Consider the following 18,372-nt stretch of genomic DNA (forward strand, 5'->3'; position numbering starts at 1 on the left):
TACTATCTGCAGACGGCATGATATTGTATAGAGAGAACTCTAAAGACCCTACCAAAAAACTGTGGGAACTGATAAATGAATTCAGCAAAGCTGCAGCATACAAAATCAATACAGAACGATCTCTTGCATTTCTTTTTTTTTTAAAGATTTATTTATTTACTTTAGAGAGAAGAGAGAAAGAGAGAGAGTGGGGGATGGGCAAAGGGAGAGGGAGATGGGGGAGGGAAGCAGACTCCCCACTGAGCATGGAGCCCGATGTGGGGCTCGATCCCATGACCCTGAGATCATGACCCCCAGAGCACAACCTGAGCCGAAACCAAGCGTTGGACGTTTAACCAACTGTGCCACCCAGGTGCTCCTTGATGACGATTTTATTTGACTCTGACACTAAAAGTAAAAGCAGCAAAAGCAAAAATAAACTATTGGGATGATATCAAAGTAAAAAGCTTCTGCGCAGTAAAGGGTCCCATTAACAGAATGAAAAGGCAGCCTACTGACTGGAAGAAAGTATTTGCAAATCATGTATCTGACAAGGGGTTAGTATCCAAAATACACAAAGAACTCATACAACTCAATAGCAAACAAAACAAAACAATTTGATGAAAAATGGGCAGAAGACATGAACAGAAATTTCTGTAAAAAAGACATCTAGACGGCCAACAGACACATGGAAAGGTGCTCAACATCACTCATCATCAGGGAAATGCAAATCAAAACCATGATGAGGTATGACCTCACACCAGTCAGAATGGCTAAAATCAACAACACAGGAAACAACAGATGTTGGAGAGGTTGTGGAGAAAGGGGAACCCTCCTACACTGTTGGTGGGAATGCAAGCTGGTGCAGCCACTCTGGAAAACAGTATGGAGGTTGCTCAGAAAGTTAAAAATAGAGCTACCCTATGACTTGGCAGTTACACTACTGAGTATTTAGCTGAAGGAAATGAAAACCCTATCTAGAAAATAAATCTGCACCCCATGTTCAGGGCACCATCACAATGGCCAAGACACGGAAATGACCTCAGTGCCCATCGATGGATGAAGATGTATATAAGATGGAATGTTACTGAGCCATATAAAGAAGGAAATCTTGCCTTTTTCAACAACATGGATGGACCTTGAGAGCATTATGTTCAGTGAAATAAATCAGGCAGAGAAAGACAAATACTGTGTGATCTCTCTTGTATGTGGAATCCAAAACCTCCCACAAAACCCGAGCTTACGGATATGGAGAACAGATTGGTGGTCGCAAAAGGCAGGGGGTGGAGGGTTGGAGAAATGGATGAACTGTGTGTTTTGTGGTTTTGTTTTCATTTAAATAATTTGAATTTGAATTTATTTCATTTAAATACATTTGAATAACATTTTTAAAAATGCAGACTGTGCCTTGTTTCCAAGTAGGAAGTAGAACTGTTTGACATTTAGAGCGTATTTTCCGCAAAGACTATGTCGTGGATGGTGTCGAGGTTCCCGCTGGCTTGCAGAGAGCTCCAGAGGTAGCAAGTGATGCTGAACTATCAGTGACTAGACACAGCATAATGCAGTGGTGTAGAATAAGATTGTTGGAGTGATTTTGAGCCCCACTGGTCAAAACGAAGGATGCGCCACTGCAGGGTTTGCAGGGGGGAAGGTTGGGGTGGTTCTGAAGGGAAGTCTGAACCCTTCAAGCGCTCCCGAGGTCAAAGGCGCTGATTCATTAACATGTTGGTTGCACTTTCAGATATTCACTTCGTTTTGTATAAATGTATCATTAACTTTATTTGTAGGCTTCTCAGCAACAATTCAAGTTTTTAATTTTCAAAGAGGGAAAGAAAAAGTGACTGGGAGGAAACTGTGTTTAGATGGGGATTTCCTGAAGTGCCAGGGTCAGATCAGAAGAGGCCGGGAGAAAGGGAGCGCCTTTCCTCAGCGGAGCTCACCACCAGGACGAGCACACCCTCCTGCCTCGCCTGGGGTTTGGCGGGACCCAGAATGGCCTCTGGGTTCTAGAAAGTGACAGGGCCTGTAAGCTGTTCCAGGCCTGGCCCTGTCAGGGTCCTGCTGAGCTCCCGTAGCTCTCCCCACCCCGTGGCAGCGTCGGACGTGGCCGCGCTGGGGTGCTTGCGTTCCTCTATAAAATGGGTCATTTTCACTAGATGTGGTCAAGATTTTCTGGCATTTTGACTGGAACATGCCTAGGCATGTTTTCCCTTGTATTTTTCCTGCTGGGGGCGTGTTGAGTTTCTTCAAACTATAAAATTCTTTCACTAAATGTGGGACTTTTTGGATTATTACACCTTCAAATAATTTTTCCTTGTTCTCTCTCGTCTTTTTTCTGGGACTCCAGGCCCATGAAGGTTTGACCTTGTGCTGTGGTCCTGCAGGGTCCCGAGGTTCTCTGTTAGTTTTCTATTGCCGCAGAATGAATCACCGGGATGTGCCAGATGAAAACGGTGGTAACGCTCACACCATCTCTGCAGGGGGTCTGTGGGTGGGCAGTTTGCACAGGGCGCCAGGGAGGGGGCGAGGAGAGAGCTTGTCTCTGTCCATGGCGTCCGGGCTTCAGCTGGAAGACCGGAGGCCGGGGCTGGGGTCCTCTGGAGGGGCCTGCTGGTTGGGGATGGCGTGGGCCCCCATGCACGCACACAGCAGCTGGGTTTGAAGGGTGAGCGCGGGAGGGAGGGGGCATGCAGAGGTCGCCTGCCCAGACGACTCCTCTCAGGGTGCCCCTCCAGGGTCATTCTGCTGTTTTCTGTTGGTTGAGATGGTTACGACTCTGGATTCGGCTGTCGTCCCGTGTGTGTGTTTTAGCAGGCAGTGACCGGGGTGACCTCACACGGAGCGGCAAATGGAGTCTCAGCTCCGGATTTCGGATTCTGTCCTGAGCGGGGCTGCTTGGCGTCGAAATTTCCCTTGCTCACGCTTGTCAGGGGTTGGCAGGGATTCGTGCCGAGTTTGTGGGTCCTGTCTGTCTTTGGGGCCCCTCCCTCACTCTTCAGAGGCTTGGGCGCAGACGCCCGGGAATGAACTCCAGGAGGGGAGGGCTCACCCTGTGCTGTCGCCTTGCTCCTGGTGTGGAGGCCAGCCCAGCCCTGCCTGCAGCCCCTCACCGTCCCGTCTTCAGGGAGGTCTCAGTGCGTCCCCAGAGTTTATAGTTACCGTCTGCAGAGCAGTCGAGGGAGGAACTGGACCACGTGGCCTGGACAGTACTGAACCCACGTTGCAGATGAGGCACTCGTCCCCGGACTGCAGGCAGGGCGCACATCCACACGGCAGGTGCGTGTTCAGGGGTGGCCGTGAATGGGAGGCACTTTCCCAGGGCCCAGGGCGGGGGGGCTGGAAGTAGACCCCAGACCCCTCGCTGTCTGCTCCCTGCAGGCGCCTCCCCCAGCTACCTGCTCCTCTTGCTGGGCTCTGAGGACAGAGGCGGGGCCTTGCGTCCACCCACCTGGCCCCCGGCTGACCCTGTCCCCCAGGGCTTTGGCACTGTGTCCACATACAGGTCGCACTTGCCGCCTCCCCCAGGAGAGCCAATGACACACCGCAGGAAGTCTAATTTAATCCATGCACAAATATGACAAGGATTTTTATTTTTTTTTTAAAGATTTTATTTATTTATTTGACAGAGAGATAGAGAGCACAAGTAGGCAGAGTGGCAGGCAGAGGGAGAGGGAGAAGCAAGCTTCCCGCTGAGCAGGGAGCCGGACATGGGGCTCGATCCCAGGACCCTGGGATCATGACCTGAGCCGAAGGCAGCTGCTTAACCGACTGAGCCACCCAGGCGCCCCATGACAAGGATTTTTATTTTTTATTTTTTTGCTAATAAAACAGATTACTTATCAGATGGCATGAGTTGAAAATTACTCAGTCTAAAAATGTCTGGTGAACAAAGGCTTAATTTTAGCAAACAATTCTAAATCAAGTGCTTATGAAAGGCAACTTTTGTTCCCATACCAAAAGGACACCCTCCCTCTTTTGGATAAAAAGAGAACTTGCTTCAGGACTGATGACGCCGGAGTGGACCACCTCCTCCTGGGAGAGTCACCGCTCCTCCTGGCCTCTCCTCGTTCCAGCCAGCCAGCCCCTCGGCAGAGGCCAGGGCGTCCCACACCTGCTGGGCTATAAGGTCTGAGGACAAAACTAGGGATGTGTGTGTGAGGGAGACAGACAGGGAGACAGAGACAGAAAGACAGAGAGAGGGAAGCATCCAGGGCTGCACACAGAGGGCCGGCCAGGACAGGGCTGCTGGGTCTGGGCATGTGAGCTTTGCCACGGCCCCGGGAGGCCCGTGCTGTGTCCCCAGGTCCCTCCCGGTGTCAGGGGTGCGCCTGAGTGGTTGTTCCAGCCGCAGTTCCGAGGAGATCACCGTGTTCCCGGGTCAGGTCCTGGGACTTCCCCCCCAGACCCAGTGAACGGAGGCGGCCATGCCTCTAATCTCAGCAGATGGGCCAGCCCCCGCGGCAGGGCCAGGGGACAAAGGTACTCCAGCCTGGGGAGTCAGGTGTGGGCAAAACTGCATGCAGATGCGGGCTGGGCTGGGTGTCTCTGAGACAAGGCCTCCCCGGGGGACTTGGGGTTGGGGCTGGAGCAGGCTTGGGGCTGAGTGGGGATATCGGGAGGAGGGGTGGGCCCCAGGGGGCAGCCTGGGGAGGCAGAGCCAGGCTAGCCCGGGCAGGTGAGAGACAGCCCCCCACCCCGCTCCTGCGTGCATGATTTGCCATGGTTGGGGCTGGTCCGGGTGAAGCAAATGTCCTGTCACCTCCCAAGCCAAGGACCCACGGGGGTGGCCCTGGTCTCCAGTGGGTTGGGCTGGAGTCGGCAGTGGGTTCAACCAGCCTGGGGGGTTCTGGGGTGAGTTTCAGGAGGATCCGGCTCCAGTTGGCGCCCCCGTGCTGGGCCCCGGTGGTCTCAGTGTGACCACACACCAGCTTCTCTGCTTCCCCCCTTTTGGCTGCAGAGAAGCCCTGCACTCTTTCCCCTGGGGAAGGCAGGGAACCCAAAGCACACAGGACTCCTGTGAGCTGGCCTTACTTGTCAAGACGAGGTGAGTCCATTTATGCAGAGAGCCCCCTGTGGGCCAGCCCGTGCCCACGAGCTTCTCTGGTGAAGCTGGGGTTGGCTGGTCTGTGGAGGTGAGGCTGTGGTCCCGGCCCCAGGAGGCACAGGCCTGGGAGACGGGGCCTATGTCCCCGCCCCTGGAATACGGGAGCACCCTCTGCTTTGGCCAGTAGGATGTGGCAGGAAGGACACTCAGGCCACCGAGCCCACAGCTTTTCTTCTTTCCTTCAGGAACACTCTCTGCTGGGGCCAGATGTGCGGGGCACAGACACTTGAGCTGGGGGGGGGGGGCAGTCCCAGAGACAGAGCCGGGCTGTGCAGCCGCCCCTGACCAGCACTGGACGGGTGTGCGAGCCCGTCTTGGATGTTCCAGCCCCGCCGGCAGCTGACCCCAGGGGATCCCCAGAGTTGAGTCCAGTCAGCACAGAATCAGCAGAACCGCTAACTGGGTACATGGGTGGCTGACCGGCGCTTGCTGGGGGCAGGGGGAGGGGAGGGGAGGCTCCAGCCCGGTCCTCGAGCTTTACCACTTTGGAAGGCCGAGCTGCCTTGTCCCAAGAAAGGTGTTTATGAGCACAGTGTATCTGAGACAGCCACTGAAATGAGCACAGCCTTCCGTATGTCTCATGAACTTGTGTGTTGATACGAGGAGACAAAAATCACATTCTGATGCAATTTATGACGAACAAAATTAAGATGTAAACATTTATATCATCTAATTAGTTTTATTTACGAGCAGAATTTTTTTTTTTCCTGTCTCTAATGGTGACTAGTGCTAGTTTAAAAGAACCTATCCAAGAGATGCCTGGCTGGCTCAGTCGGTGGAGTGTGCGACTCTGGATCTCGGGGCTGTGAGTTCAAGCCCCATGGTGGGTGTGGAGATGACTTAAAAATAAAATCTTAAAAAAAAAGAATCTATGTGAAATCCTAAAAGCGACAGATGTCCGTTTGCTCAGAGGGAGACAGACCTCCCTTGCGTCTCAGTCACATTGCTGCCCCACATCAGGGCACCAGGGCTCTGGGGGCAGGTGTGGCAGGGGCTGAGGCCTTGCTCCTCAGTACTTCTGGGTCCGTGACAGAGGGGAGGGCGTGGGGAATGTGTGTGACTCACTTACAAGTTCCCTCAGGCCCGATACCCTTTGCTGGGCTCCCCCCCTCCCAGGCACCATCCCCACCTCCCTGGCCCCTCCCCCTCCCCGTCTTTCCCCTCTGGGGTGCTGTGCCTCTGCCTCCCTCACCTGCACCGCAGGGGTGCGGCTATTTAGGAAGGAAAGGGCAGGGGAAGAGGTGACAGGATTTTATGGAACCACCCTGGCTGCTGTGTGGGGATGCAGATGCCCAGGGGCCAAGGCAGAGAAAGAAGGCCTCACAGTAGCCCCAGAAGTGGTGGCAGCTTGAGTGTGTGCAGGAGCTGTGGGGGGCAGGGGAGCTGGGCTTCGGCTGGGAGTCCACACTAGAGCCAACAGAATTTTAGTTTGGGATGGAGAGGAAGACCCCGCTAGGCTGTGGGAGTGTCTGCAGGAGGACGGAGGGAGGGCCCGCCGGGAGGCTGGTGGTGGCCTCAGTAAGTCTGAGGCCCTGGCGAGGCAGCTGGCTTCAGGGGGCAGTTCGCAGGGCCTGAGACCTTACGGAGCAGGGGGAGGGGGCAGGCTGGCTCCAAACCACAGCATTTGGACACCTGCCGGCAGTCCCTCAGGTTTGGAGACTGGGATGCAGAGCCCAGGCCAGGAAGTCCCGTCTGGCAGACGGCCTCTGGGGCCCACGTTCTTCGTGGCCGGGGTTGGTGCTTCAAAGCGTTATTTCTGTCTCTAATCTTGTTGCGAGACAGGATTTGAAGCACTTTACAAAAATGAACAAAATGCAGAGAGTCAGGGAAGAAGAGTGAAAGGACCGAAGGAAGAACACATGCGAGAATAGCCCCTCCTGGTTGGGCTCTAAGAACCTGCCGTGTTCTTGCCCCAAACTCCTGACCCTTGTTAAAAACCCAGAGTCCCTGCTCCGCCATGGAAACCCGGCTCAGGAGGCCATGAGTCTAAACTCTGCCATGGCCTTTCAGCTGGACAGGGCCTTAGGGGTCCCAAGCTTGGGCAGGTGCCGAGTGTTGGTGCCAGCACATCCCAGGCACATTCTTGTGCCCATCCAGGCCTGCTTAGCCTCACATTCAAGCCAGACACCCTCAGTTCCTCCCACCTGAGTCCAGTTGTACATGTTGTGCACCGCACAAGGGTCCCTGGCTGAGGGGACAAATTGGGGCTGAAATGCAGCCCTGGTCTTGTGGGCCACATGCAGGAGGCTGCAGGGTTAGCAGCTGTCCTGAGCAGAGAGATCCTGGGGTTCTTACCTGCAGGCCCCAGATGGCTCCTCCTCCCGGAACTGCTGAGGCGTTTGAACACCAAGGGCGAGTGAGCCCCAAGCACAGCGAGCACCAGCCCAAGGCTGGGCTCCCTCAGTGCACTCTCCGGAGGCAGGGAGGCCTGGGGGCCAATCCCACTTCCTCTGTCACTGTCACTCAGTGCACTCAGCTCTGTGAGGCTTCCTTCTGACCTTCCCAGACCAGTCAGAGGGAGGTGGCGCCTCCTCCACCCTCCCTGCCCGCTGCCCCAGGGCCTTGTTTCTGGGACCTCTCTGCCCTGCCTCTCCTACTGCCCCCTCCTTATCTGCTGCCCTGCTGTGCCCACCTCCCTCCCACCTTCTGGCACCGTGCTTCCCATGTCCACTCATCCTGGGCAGGGAGGTGTCCTGTGAAGTCAGCCTCTGCACTGGGGTCTCCGGATCCCACACCCCCTGCAGCCCTGCAGGACTGGCACGCAGCATTCCAGGCACTGGACAGCCCTCAGCCCCGGGCGTCCCAGGCCAGGTGGCTGAACCCCAGGAGCCATAGAGGGGTCAGGGCTCCCATGCCTTCGACTGTGTCCTATTTGATATGAGAATCTGGGAATCATCCATAAATCTTCATTTTGGTATCTGAGAGTTTATCAAAACAGCCTTGTTTCTCACCCAGTAATCCCAACATTTTCTCAGTGATACTGTTTTCTGATAATAATGCACATTTGAACCCAGGAGACACGCTATCAAGCAAGGTGTCTGCCGCAGTGCTGAGGCTGTGTGAGGGCAAGCGGGGCAGCCGGGCCTCAGATGCCCAGGCCCTCCGAGACAAGAATGGGACAGCGCCAGGGCTGCCAGGCCGGCCGAGCTGCGGTGCCCAGCCTGGGGGGGGGTAATGGTGAGGGCACTGCATGCAGGGGTCTCCCCCCAGCCAGAGCCAGAGGCCTTTGGGCGGTCAGAGCAGGTGCCCAAGCAGGGCCCCCCAGCCTGGGGAGACTGCTCCAGGGGCTGCCGCGGGAGCGCAGGGTCTGTTGCAGAGGTGGCATGGGGTTGTAACTGCAGGACCTGGCGGGACAATTGCTCAAGGACTGACTTTGCTGGTTGAAAAGGGCAAGGGACAGAAAATGAGAACGTGTAAGGCGTATCAGAGGCCGGAGGAGCGAACACTCTGTGTAGGGATGAACAAAGTGGGGCAGCTTTCTCGAGGTGGGCAGAGGGTTGGGGGACCAGGTGCCCAGGAGGAAACAGAAGGCAAGGTGGGCGGGGCGGCGTGGGCGGAGCCTGTTGGTGCGGTAGGCGGGGTCTGCGGGCGCGCGATGGGCCGAGCGTTGTGGGCGGGGCCGGCGGGCGCGATGGGCGGGGCCTGCGGTGCGGAGCAACCGGAGCATCCGAGCCTGAGCCCTCAAGGCGGTATTTTGGTTCCCGCCTTTGCCTCGGGGCGGCGGGAGGGGGGATGGGCGCGATGGCTGCGGGAGCAGGAGGAGGCCACGGCGCGGGTGCAGCGAGGGCCATTGGTCCCCGCTGTGATGCGGCGTGGGAAGAAAGCAAGCCGCTGTGTGCTGGCTGTATAGACCAAGAAGCCGGTGTGGGGGGCCAGAGCTGAGGACACCGCCTGTGGGAGGGAGAAGCAGGGCTGCTGCGGGCCGGCGGGCTCGGCGGGCTCGGCGGGCTCGGGCCTCCTGCAGCCTCAGGCCCCGCCTCTCCGGCCGTGGCGCCCGCGGGAGCAGGGGGCTCGCAGGCCTCCCCCTGCAGTGGGGGAGTAGGCCCCCAGGGGCAGGGCCCTGTCTCAGGAAGACCCCAGGGTCGGGCGCGCAGGACGGAGGCTTGGGGGCCTGGAACCCCTGGAGGGGACGTCCCGGGGCCCTGAGCACTGTGAGGCACCTCAGATGGACTTTAAAGCAAAGGGGTTGACCGGTGTCTAGACGCTGGATATTTGACATCCCAGTGAGTCCTGACCCACATGCACCTGTGAGCGTGTGGGTGTGCACATGCGTGACCGCGTGTATTGACGCCCACGTGTTAGACAGTTGGGGTGCTCGGTGCAGGTGCGCGGCAGGTTAGGGGAGCGCGAGAGGGAGGGCAGCACGGTGGGGCCCTGAAAGTCACCTTCAGGCGGAGTAGCAAAGCGGGGGGGCGCTCCTTCCCGTGCTCCCGCCTGTCTCCTTTACCCCGAGAGCCCGCCCTCCTGCCTGAGACCCCCGGCTGCTTTCTGAGGCCTCCGCATCTCCGGAGAAGGTGCGGGATGGACTCTGGAAGCTTCCATGGGGCCGTGGTGTCCACAGATCTGCTGAGCCCTGCGGCGTCTGTAGCCGCATCCGGCCAACTGTGCCACGTCGTTCTCCAAACCTACAGCTGTTGGATGGAGCAGGTTTCCCCGAAAAGGGACTGGTCCCTGAGTGACTGCACTTCTCCAGTGTGTCCGGCCTGGGACAGCGGGTCCCGTGTCCCTCAGTCACTCCTGGCCCCCAGGACGAACACTCTGGAGCAGGGAGACACCGCCTCTGGTCCTGAAGGACAGCTGCACCCACCCGAAAACGCAACCCACTTAGGCCATATGGTGCCTAATAAACGGCTAAGGCCAGTTCCTAAACAAATATCCTGAATAAAAGGAAAACCAGCCACTGTGTAGGAACAAAGGTGTCATCAAAGTCTAATTTTCTATCCCAATAAACGTCTTTGAATTAATGCCTGTTACACTAATTATGAAGGTTTTATTAGTGTTCTCCTTGATTAATAAAGCACACAACACAGATCACATGAAATATTACTGCCTTTTCCCCACGGAGAGCAACAGCGAGAAAGACAGCTGACAGAGCAGAGGGCACGCACACTGGCTCTTTGCAAGTATGAAGGTGATTTTCAAAGGAACATACAGCCTCCTACACCCAAACCTGGGGCCCCAGCTGGGGGAGACTCTGAGCCCGCGCCCCCTGGTGCAGGCTGGGCCCAGCGTGGGGAGAGCACGGTGACCTGCGGCCTTCCCCTGAGACACTCGAGAAGCAGATGCTCCAGCCAACCGCGGAGACAGCCGCGAGGGACACGGTGCGGATGCTGTGTGCGAGGGTGCCCCGAGCCCTGGCTGTAGGACGTGGCCACCGGCGGGCGCGGTGGCAAGTGGACTTGGTGTCAGCGGACAGGGCTGTGCCAGCCCCCATGACTGCGGGCCTTTGAGGGGGAGGGAAAACTGCCCGGGCCTGCCCTGCCCAGCCGCTGGTGAGATGGCGCTGACCAGGTCTGGCCAGTAAGGGCAGGATGCTGCCGACTGTGGGAGGTGCGGGTGAGGGTGGAGTAGAGCTGACTGTGGCACAAGGGGGCCAGGCTGTGACCCAGCACCCTCACGCTCCCAGGACTTTATCGACTAGCAGGTTTGTGTATGAGCACACGCGTGCGTATTTCCAAGGATTTGCGGTGACCCCAGTTCCAATACTCCGAACACAGGTTTGGGCTCTCGCTGTGAAGAGAGGCATTGTGTGATCTTGAATCACCCAGGTTATAGAATTGCCGTGCACAGCGCTTCCGCTTACGTCCGGTAAGATTACATCTAACAGATTTTATTGAAAAAAAAAAAAAAGAGTCTCAAGCAACAATTTCATAAAAATGCATCCCCGAATCGCTTCTGGTGAAGCCCACGGTGTTGGGAGGGGGTTAGAACCACCCCAGACTCGGTCTCTGGAGGCGATGGGGGCGGGCGGGCGGGGGTGAGTTCAGAGCCTCCCGTAAGGTGGGTGGCTGAGCCCTCACCATGCCCTGCTTGCTTCCCCGCTGAGCTCGCTGCCACCTGGTGAGGGTCCGCGGGGGTGCACGTATTTTTCTCTTTAGCCCCCCAACTGCCCCGGTCTCTTCCAGGTGATCTTGAAGCCCCTCAGGACCAGGGGCTACAGCCCCTCTGTCAGAGTACATGCTTGGTGCCCCACCACATGCTGGGTGTTGTCAGGGGGATAAAGCCCTCCTGGTGACTGGGAGATGCACATCCCAGGTCGGTCCAGGAGGAAGGGCCATGGTAGTAACAAGGACTTCCAGCAGGTGTCCGCGGCCACGGGGGCTGGGACCCGGGGTCGCAGCAGGTTCTGCAGGGCCGCACGGTGCGGGGCAGCGCTGGCCCCACACGAGCGCCCCTGTGCTGTGGGGGCGAAGGCTCTGCAGGGGGTCTTGCACCGGTTCTGTTTCCTTCCAGAATGCTGGCTCCATCCCGTCTCAGAACATCTGCAGGGGTCTTCAGCCCGGTTGTGAGGTGACGGCTGGTGCCTGAGCGGTTCCCAGCCTGCTGCTGAGCTGGAGTTCCTACCCCAGCTTGCCCCACGTGCACATACCTTCCCCAGTTTCTAAATAATCGTTCCCTTTGGGTTTCACTTCCAGAAGCTGTGTTGGGGGCCCCTGGGGGGCTCAGTCAGTTCAGCGTTCCACTCTTGGTTTCTGCTCAGGTCCTGATGTCAGGGTCGTGAGATCGAGTCCCGCAAGGGGCCCTGCACTCTGCGGGGAGTCTGTCTGCGGTTCTCTGCCTCCCCCTCTGCCCCCGCCCCCACTCAAATAAATAATAAATAAATAAATCTTAAAAAAAAAGTTGCTTTGGGTTCTTTTTCAAATCTGCTTCCTTTCACCCACACTGTTCTTTTTATATGCCGTTTGGAATGTTCAGACTCATTTTATCGCCTTTTTGTATTGTTGTGCTGTCTGCATTTCTCCCCGTATCAGACGTCTCGGCCCTGCTGTGGTCCTCTTCTCCCTGTGGTTATGGTTGTTTATGGGGAGCTAACCCAGTCCTCTCGGGCGCATCCTTCTGGGGACTTCGGTGCTCCACCCGAGTGGTTTTGCCTCCGCTGATGCCCGCCACCCGAGGGCTCCGCTGGGCTCACATTTTAACCCTACTTGTTTGGTTTGGGTTTCCTGTGCGGTGCGGGCAGGGCGGACTGGCCCCTGCCCCCCTGCCTCCTGGCACCTTTCTTTCCCAGCAGGACAGCTGGGCCGGCCCGTCTCAGACCCCTCCCGTCGTTGCTGGGCTCTGGGCAGGGATGCACCACAAGCGCTGGTACCAGCAGGCAGGGATTTTATGGACTGGTTGCTAAAATCAGCTGCTACTAGAAACTACCCTGGATGAACCGAGAACTTCCGTTAACACACAAGTGGCCTCTTCCTAGTTCCTTTACTCCCTTTGCACCCCCATCCCCAGCAGCTGCGTTCTTCCCGGTCCCTTCCCGGGCACTCACCGCCCTTCCCTCGTTGAAGTCACTCCTTGTGGGGGTATATGCATCCCGGGAATCAGCAGGTGAGTGATGGAGACGTGACTGATGCTGATCGAAGTGGAAAGTGGGTGGTGTGGAAGGCTGTGGTGAGCATTCTGTGGGAAGTTGTTGGCTCCGTGACCCCGACGATGAGGAGGGCTGGCTACGTCACTACTGTGTGCTGGCGGAGTGCACATCTCCGTGCATTTCTGCGTGTCCACGTTTGCAGAGGGAGCCGGCTCTGGACATTTCCAGCACACCAGCTCCCGGGGCCCCCTGGGCTGGGTCAGAGCAGGCTGCTCAGAACCGGCCCCCAGCCCTTGTGTGGCTCAGTGTCCACACTCACCCACACCGACCATGGGCTCCCTCTTTGCCCTTTCGTTAGAGCTGGTATGCACCGTATGTTTCCGGTACATGTTGTCCAGCATTCCTAAATACTCATGGTGGGAGGGGAACCTTTTCATGGCTCGGGGTCTGCCGTGTGCATGTTCTGACATGTGCTTATCATGAGAAGCCGCCCCATGTGGTGCGTGCACCTGTGATACCTCAGGGACCCCCGATGGCAGTAACTCGCAGCAGTGGGACGCGCAGTCCGCGGATGCCCAGGCAGGATTTGAACGTGAGGCCGACTCTGGAAAGGGGGGTCTGAGAGACCGATGTAACTGGGTGCCCACCCAGCGAGACCTGGGGGCTGATCTCTCGAGAAACGCACACCAGCACTTGGGTGGACACTGAGCCCCTCAAGCTGACGGGCCCTGTGAGTGGTTACCTACTCCCATGACAAGCTGACTCCACACGCAGCCCTGAGTCACTGGGGTCACTGAGGCGCTATAGGACAAGCCTGCCCCTGTGCAGCCGCCTTGATGTGCCAGGATGGGTGTTTGGCTGTGGGGGGTGGAGCCTGAGCCCCGGGAAGGAAGGGTCTTCCGCCGCTAGCCCTGTGCTCACGCCGCACAGATGGGCACGAGGGGCTGGGGGACACTGCGCAGACCACAGCCCCGGCTTCTTCCGGAGATCCTGCAATCAGTCTTTGAGGAAGGAAAGCTCTGGGACGCTCCGGCCCTTCGTGCACAGCTAACCCTGCAAAGGCGGAATTCTCAGAAAGGCTCCCATCTGCTCCCCCACCTCCGGGAGCAAAGGACGGGCAGGGAAAGTTGCCCTATCCTCCCCAAATAAAGACCATTTGAATGTGAAATCAAAAGTTTAATCTGACACAATTAAATATATTTATATATCTCACACTGGAGGATTTCTTTCGAAACATAAGGTTAGAAATTACAAGTAGGTATATGCTTCCTATATTCAGATAAATTAGTTGCTATTCATTATTTAGATTCCAGATAGGGAGAAACAACTCTGGCAAAAAATTATAGATCTATTAGAGCAGATGACATGACAGGACCACTTAAAGACACAAACAGTATTTGGCATCTTCTTCCCCAGTCACAGGCCGCTCTCCCAATGCTACTGGTGTTTGGGTTGCAGTGTCGACTTAGGGCGGGAAGAATGTGTGCAGTAAGCGGGACATGGAAGGTACCGGGGATGTATTCACACCTAATCCTAAGAAGAAAAGCTGTAGTGCACAGAGCTGTCTGCCTTCTTAGAGCCCGCCGTTCTGAGTCCAGCGAAATGAGTTCCTCTGTCGGGGGCGGGGGCGGAGGGTGGCAAATCCGAATCGCCTCTAGACACTTGTGTCTGAGCGAGTTACACAGGTGTCTGACCTAGGTGACCCCGGGGGGGCGCGGGGCCCAGGAAACGCTGCTGTTTCCACCTTTCTCCCTGGTGCCAGGATCTCACCCAGTAAAACCAACAATGTACGTCACCCTGCATCCCCTTCTGGGAACGGGGTACCCAGGGTCTCCCCTGGATGCTGGCAGGGCCCAGGACATTCCCCCCAAGAGGGGAGCACAGGAGCCTGCTGGGGGCTAGGGCGCTCCTCAGGGACCCCGGAGCTTGTTACCTGCCAGGTTGGTTCCCCGGATCTGGTTACCCCCAAGGGAAGAGTTTGTTAACAGCATCTGCTTTTGCAATGTGTAAATCTGTATTTAAAGTTAAAAATGTGTCTCCAGACTGGTTGCAGATGGGAGGCCTCGCCTGGGGTGGCTGGCCTGGGACGCTGTGCCCTTCTTTGGGGGGTGGACAGTGGAGATAGGCTGTCAACAGCACTGGGGGCAGGTGTCGGGCAGCCTGCACGGGGGAACAGAGGGAAGACGCAGGGACGATGCTGTTCTTATTTCCCCCAAAGCTGCAGAATGGTAACACTTTGTTGCTCTAACTCCTGAACAAGTCGGGGAGGGGCTCCTGCCGGTGATAAGCTGTCGTAAAGCCAAATGCCAAATGTCTGGTGGTGCCCTTCCAGCTTCTCCGGGTCCCCTCCCTGCAGAGCTGGCCCATCCTTCAGAGTTATAGCCCACAGGCCGGCTCTCCGTGGAGATGGTGTGGAGCGCACAACCTACAGCATCGTTAGTAGGGCATTGTTTGCAATTAAGAATGTGAATGTGTGCTTTAAGGAAAAGTGTTTTCCTTTCAAGGAAGTGAAAACAGATAAAATGATTGTCCTGTGATTGGACGATCCCCCAGATCTCCCCTTACTATGATTTGGTTGAACACAGATGCGCATTGTAACCGCTGGGCCGCACTGACGAGGCAGGGACACTGAAGACACACAACTAAGTGGCATCGCGATTCCCAGCCACAGTCGACAGCCATGGTGCCAGCGCCTCCCAGCCTCGGGCTGCGTGCTCGCGCTCACTGCGGGAGGGCCCTGAGGATGGCGTTCACCTCCTCCGCCACGGCCGTCAGCGCAAACTCGAACTGCTCCTGGAGGGACGAGAAAGTGAAGAGGTGAGCGGGACCACGTTCCTCTAGACTCCGGCCTTCAGCTCTGCCGTGTCATTTTGCAGAAGGAATTGGTTCAGGAAAAGGAAGAAAGATCACACATCTCTGTAGAGAGGACAGTGGTGTGCAAGATGAGACCCCATGTTGATGGTGATTAGAATTTCTCACGTGGGAAAGGCTCATCTTCTATCACCGCGAGGAGCTGCTAAGCCCGCGACGGCACAGGGACGGCGGAGTGCGCAGCCCCCGGGGCGGGCCAGGGCCGACGCAGACACCGGCCACCCTGAGCTCCAGACCCCACACCAGCTGCGTGCAGACCTGCCACGGAGCCAGCCACATGGCCTCCCCTCGGAGAGGCCGAGGGGTAGTGTCCATCGCCCCAGCGTCCAGCCCGGCCCTTCCCTGTTGCACCTGCCGGGAAACCCCGCCTCATCCACAGCGTGTCCAGCCTTAGACGAGTGTGCCCATGTGTGCTCCTACTCATAGGCACATGCTGGATGGGGCACATGCAAAACCTGCCAAGACCAGGAGGTAGAAATGAGGGCGGTGTCAGGACTGTTCCCCTCTCTGGAAGGGGAGGGCTCAGCAGACGGGAACAAAGCCCACCCCTCCACGCAGGTCACAGGCCAGTCCCCTGCACACGTCACTTGCCACACGACGCCCCCGACACTGCAGAGAAATTCTGAAGTGGGTGTTGGGCCCCTCCCAGTCATACCAGAGAAGTCACCGGAATAATAAGTGATGCACACTATCACCTACTGAGAAAGCCCTTTGGATGGCTTCAGTGCTTGATAATCTGTGGCAGGGCAGCTTCAAATCCAAAAATCATGGTTAAAATCCACTTTGAATGCCCAGCAAGGAGCAGAAACAACAGAAAGGCGGGATAATTTAACCCTCACTTTGGGGTCAAAGACCGTCCCTTGGTGGTTCTCTTTGTATTGGCCTTGAAGGAATGACCTGCGTGGACCAACACAGTGTCTTTGCTAGTGGACACAGCCTCCTGATGCACATTCTGGAAACTGCCTTCAAAGGCATACCCAGTCGATTTTACCACTGTGCCCAGCAGCGGCCTGAGGCTGGAGCCTCAGGAGGCAGGCCCCGTGTGCCCGGCATCCCTCCTCACGCTCGAAGGCCCCGGAGGAGGGGCCTTTGGCTGTCACCAGTGACAGGAAGCTGTCTCCTGTCACCAGCTCTCCGGCTAACAGCTTGTTCAAGGGGACGTGTCGTTGGGAGGATCCAGGTTTATGACGCATGAACAGCCACTCCAGACCATTTCTTCCCCAAAGGCTGGCTTGCCAGTGGGGAGACCGAGGTTTCATGATGACTTGAAATGTGAAAGAATGAAAGGAGACTCTTTGGAACTCTCATGTCATGTGTCATGTGGCTGCTTACAGCTTTTGACACGCTGACAATCCATCCCAAGACATAGCGCTGACAGGGAAGTGGGCAAGTTCACGCATTTGGAATCCTCCGTAGCCATCACGAGTATCTGATAAGGGGGCCAACAGAGTCCAGTGAGGAGAGCAGACCAGACGTGCACCTGTGCCTCGAGTAGCCTCATCCAGACACCCTGTGCTCATAGTACACGTGACACGTCGACAGGAGGTGGGGCTTAGATGGTCACAGTGTGCTCTGTGGCCCTGGGAGCCGGAGGGCCTGCAGGATGCGCTGGGCCCTGCCACGGGAGGCTCTCGGAGCACTGGCGGGCAGGAGACCAGGGCCTCCTGCAACGAGGGACCCTTGGCAGAGGCATGCCGTGCCCCTTGGGGCTGGTCGGCAATGAGATGGGGCTTGTCAGCCGCCCTGCTCCTTCCCCGAGAAGTAGCCCCGAGTGGCAGCGCCGATGCGCTCTGGTCTCCCGCCATGGGTGGAGGCCGGGTGCGCACCCAGTTTCAGTGGCACCACCTCCACTGACAGGCCCGAGTCAACCCCTCAGAAGTCCGGGGAGCCCCACAAACAAGCTGGGCAGACACGGCACCTGACTCGCTTTTGCTGTGGCGGCTGTGAGGGTCAGTGGAGGTGTTTGAGGCTGCGTGTGCGCGTGTTTGCATTTATAGTCACACTCAGATTCGTGTTTGCAATCCTTGTGGCTCGCACAAAGGACTGGGTGGACCCACACAACACTGCCATGGTACTTTCATTCCCGAATTCAAAGGGAGTCATAGTAAATGGCTGCCCCAGGCGCTGTTACCCTCCATGGAGCGCCAACGACCCCCCCAGGTCAGCACTTCCCCACGTCTCCCTCATGGTGTGGGCAGGGCAGAGTGCTCTCTGTGCCTTTGGCTCAGCTGTTCTTCACAGAGATCAGCCCTGGCTCCATCCTTGACATCTGATACCAGAGCAGGTGAGGGACAGGGTGCATGCATGTGCGTATGTGTGTGCACCCATGTATGTGTGTGCATGACTGCACACGTGTACATGTGAGCGCGCATGTGTGTATGAGTGCACACGTGTACATGTGAGCGCGCATGTGTGTGCATGACTGCACACGTGTACATGTGAGCGCGCATGTGTATGAGTGCACATGTGTACATGTGAGCGCGCATGTGTGTGCATGAGTGCACACGTGTACTTGTGAGCGTGCATGTGTGCATGAGTGTACACGCGAGTGCGCATGTATGTGTGTGCGCGTGTGCATGAGCGTACAGTGTACATGCGAATGTGCATGTGTGCACGTGTATGCATGATTGTACATGTGAGCGCGCATGTGTACGTTTATACGTGTGTGCACACAGGTATGCACACGCGCACGTGTACGTTTATACGTGTGCGCACACACAGGTATGCACGCACGCGTGCGTACACTAATAGGTACGCATGCGTGCACACGTGTACGTTTATACGTGTGCACACACATAGGTATGCACACATGTATGCACGCACATGTGTACGTTTATATGTGTGTACACACATAGGCATGCACGCCCATGTGCACGTTTATACATGTGCGCAC

General features: G+C 56.9%; 1 protein-coding gene across 5 annotated transcripts in view; it reads right to left on the minus strand.

Moving 5' to 3' along the window:
• Nucleotides 1-13,776: 13,776 nt before the first annotated feature.
• The window catches only part of PTPRN2 (protein tyrosine phosphatase receptor type N2), an 822,430-nt gene continuing 817,834 nt past the window's right edge, over nucleotides 13,777-18,372 (minus strand). For all 5 annotated transcript variants that reach the window (XM_025859126.2, XM_073888925.1, XM_073888924.1 and 2 more), the window contains one exon: nucleotides 13,777-15,401. In XM_025859126.2, coding sequence (XP_025714911.2) covers nucleotides 15,330-15,401 — 72 coding nt within the window. In that variant the 3' untranslated portion in view covers nucleotides 13,777-15,329. The remainder of the gene's footprint in view (nucleotides 15,402-18,372) is intronic.

Source organism: Callorhinus ursinus, unplaced genomic scaffold, assembly GCF_003265705.2.
Source record: "Callorhinus ursinus isolate GAN/ISIS: 27379988/994484 unplaced genomic scaffold, GSC_fseal_2.0 scaffold99, whole genome shotgun sequence".
NCBI lineage: Eukaryota > Metazoa > Chordata > Mammalia > Carnivora > Otariidae > Callorhinus > Callorhinus ursinus.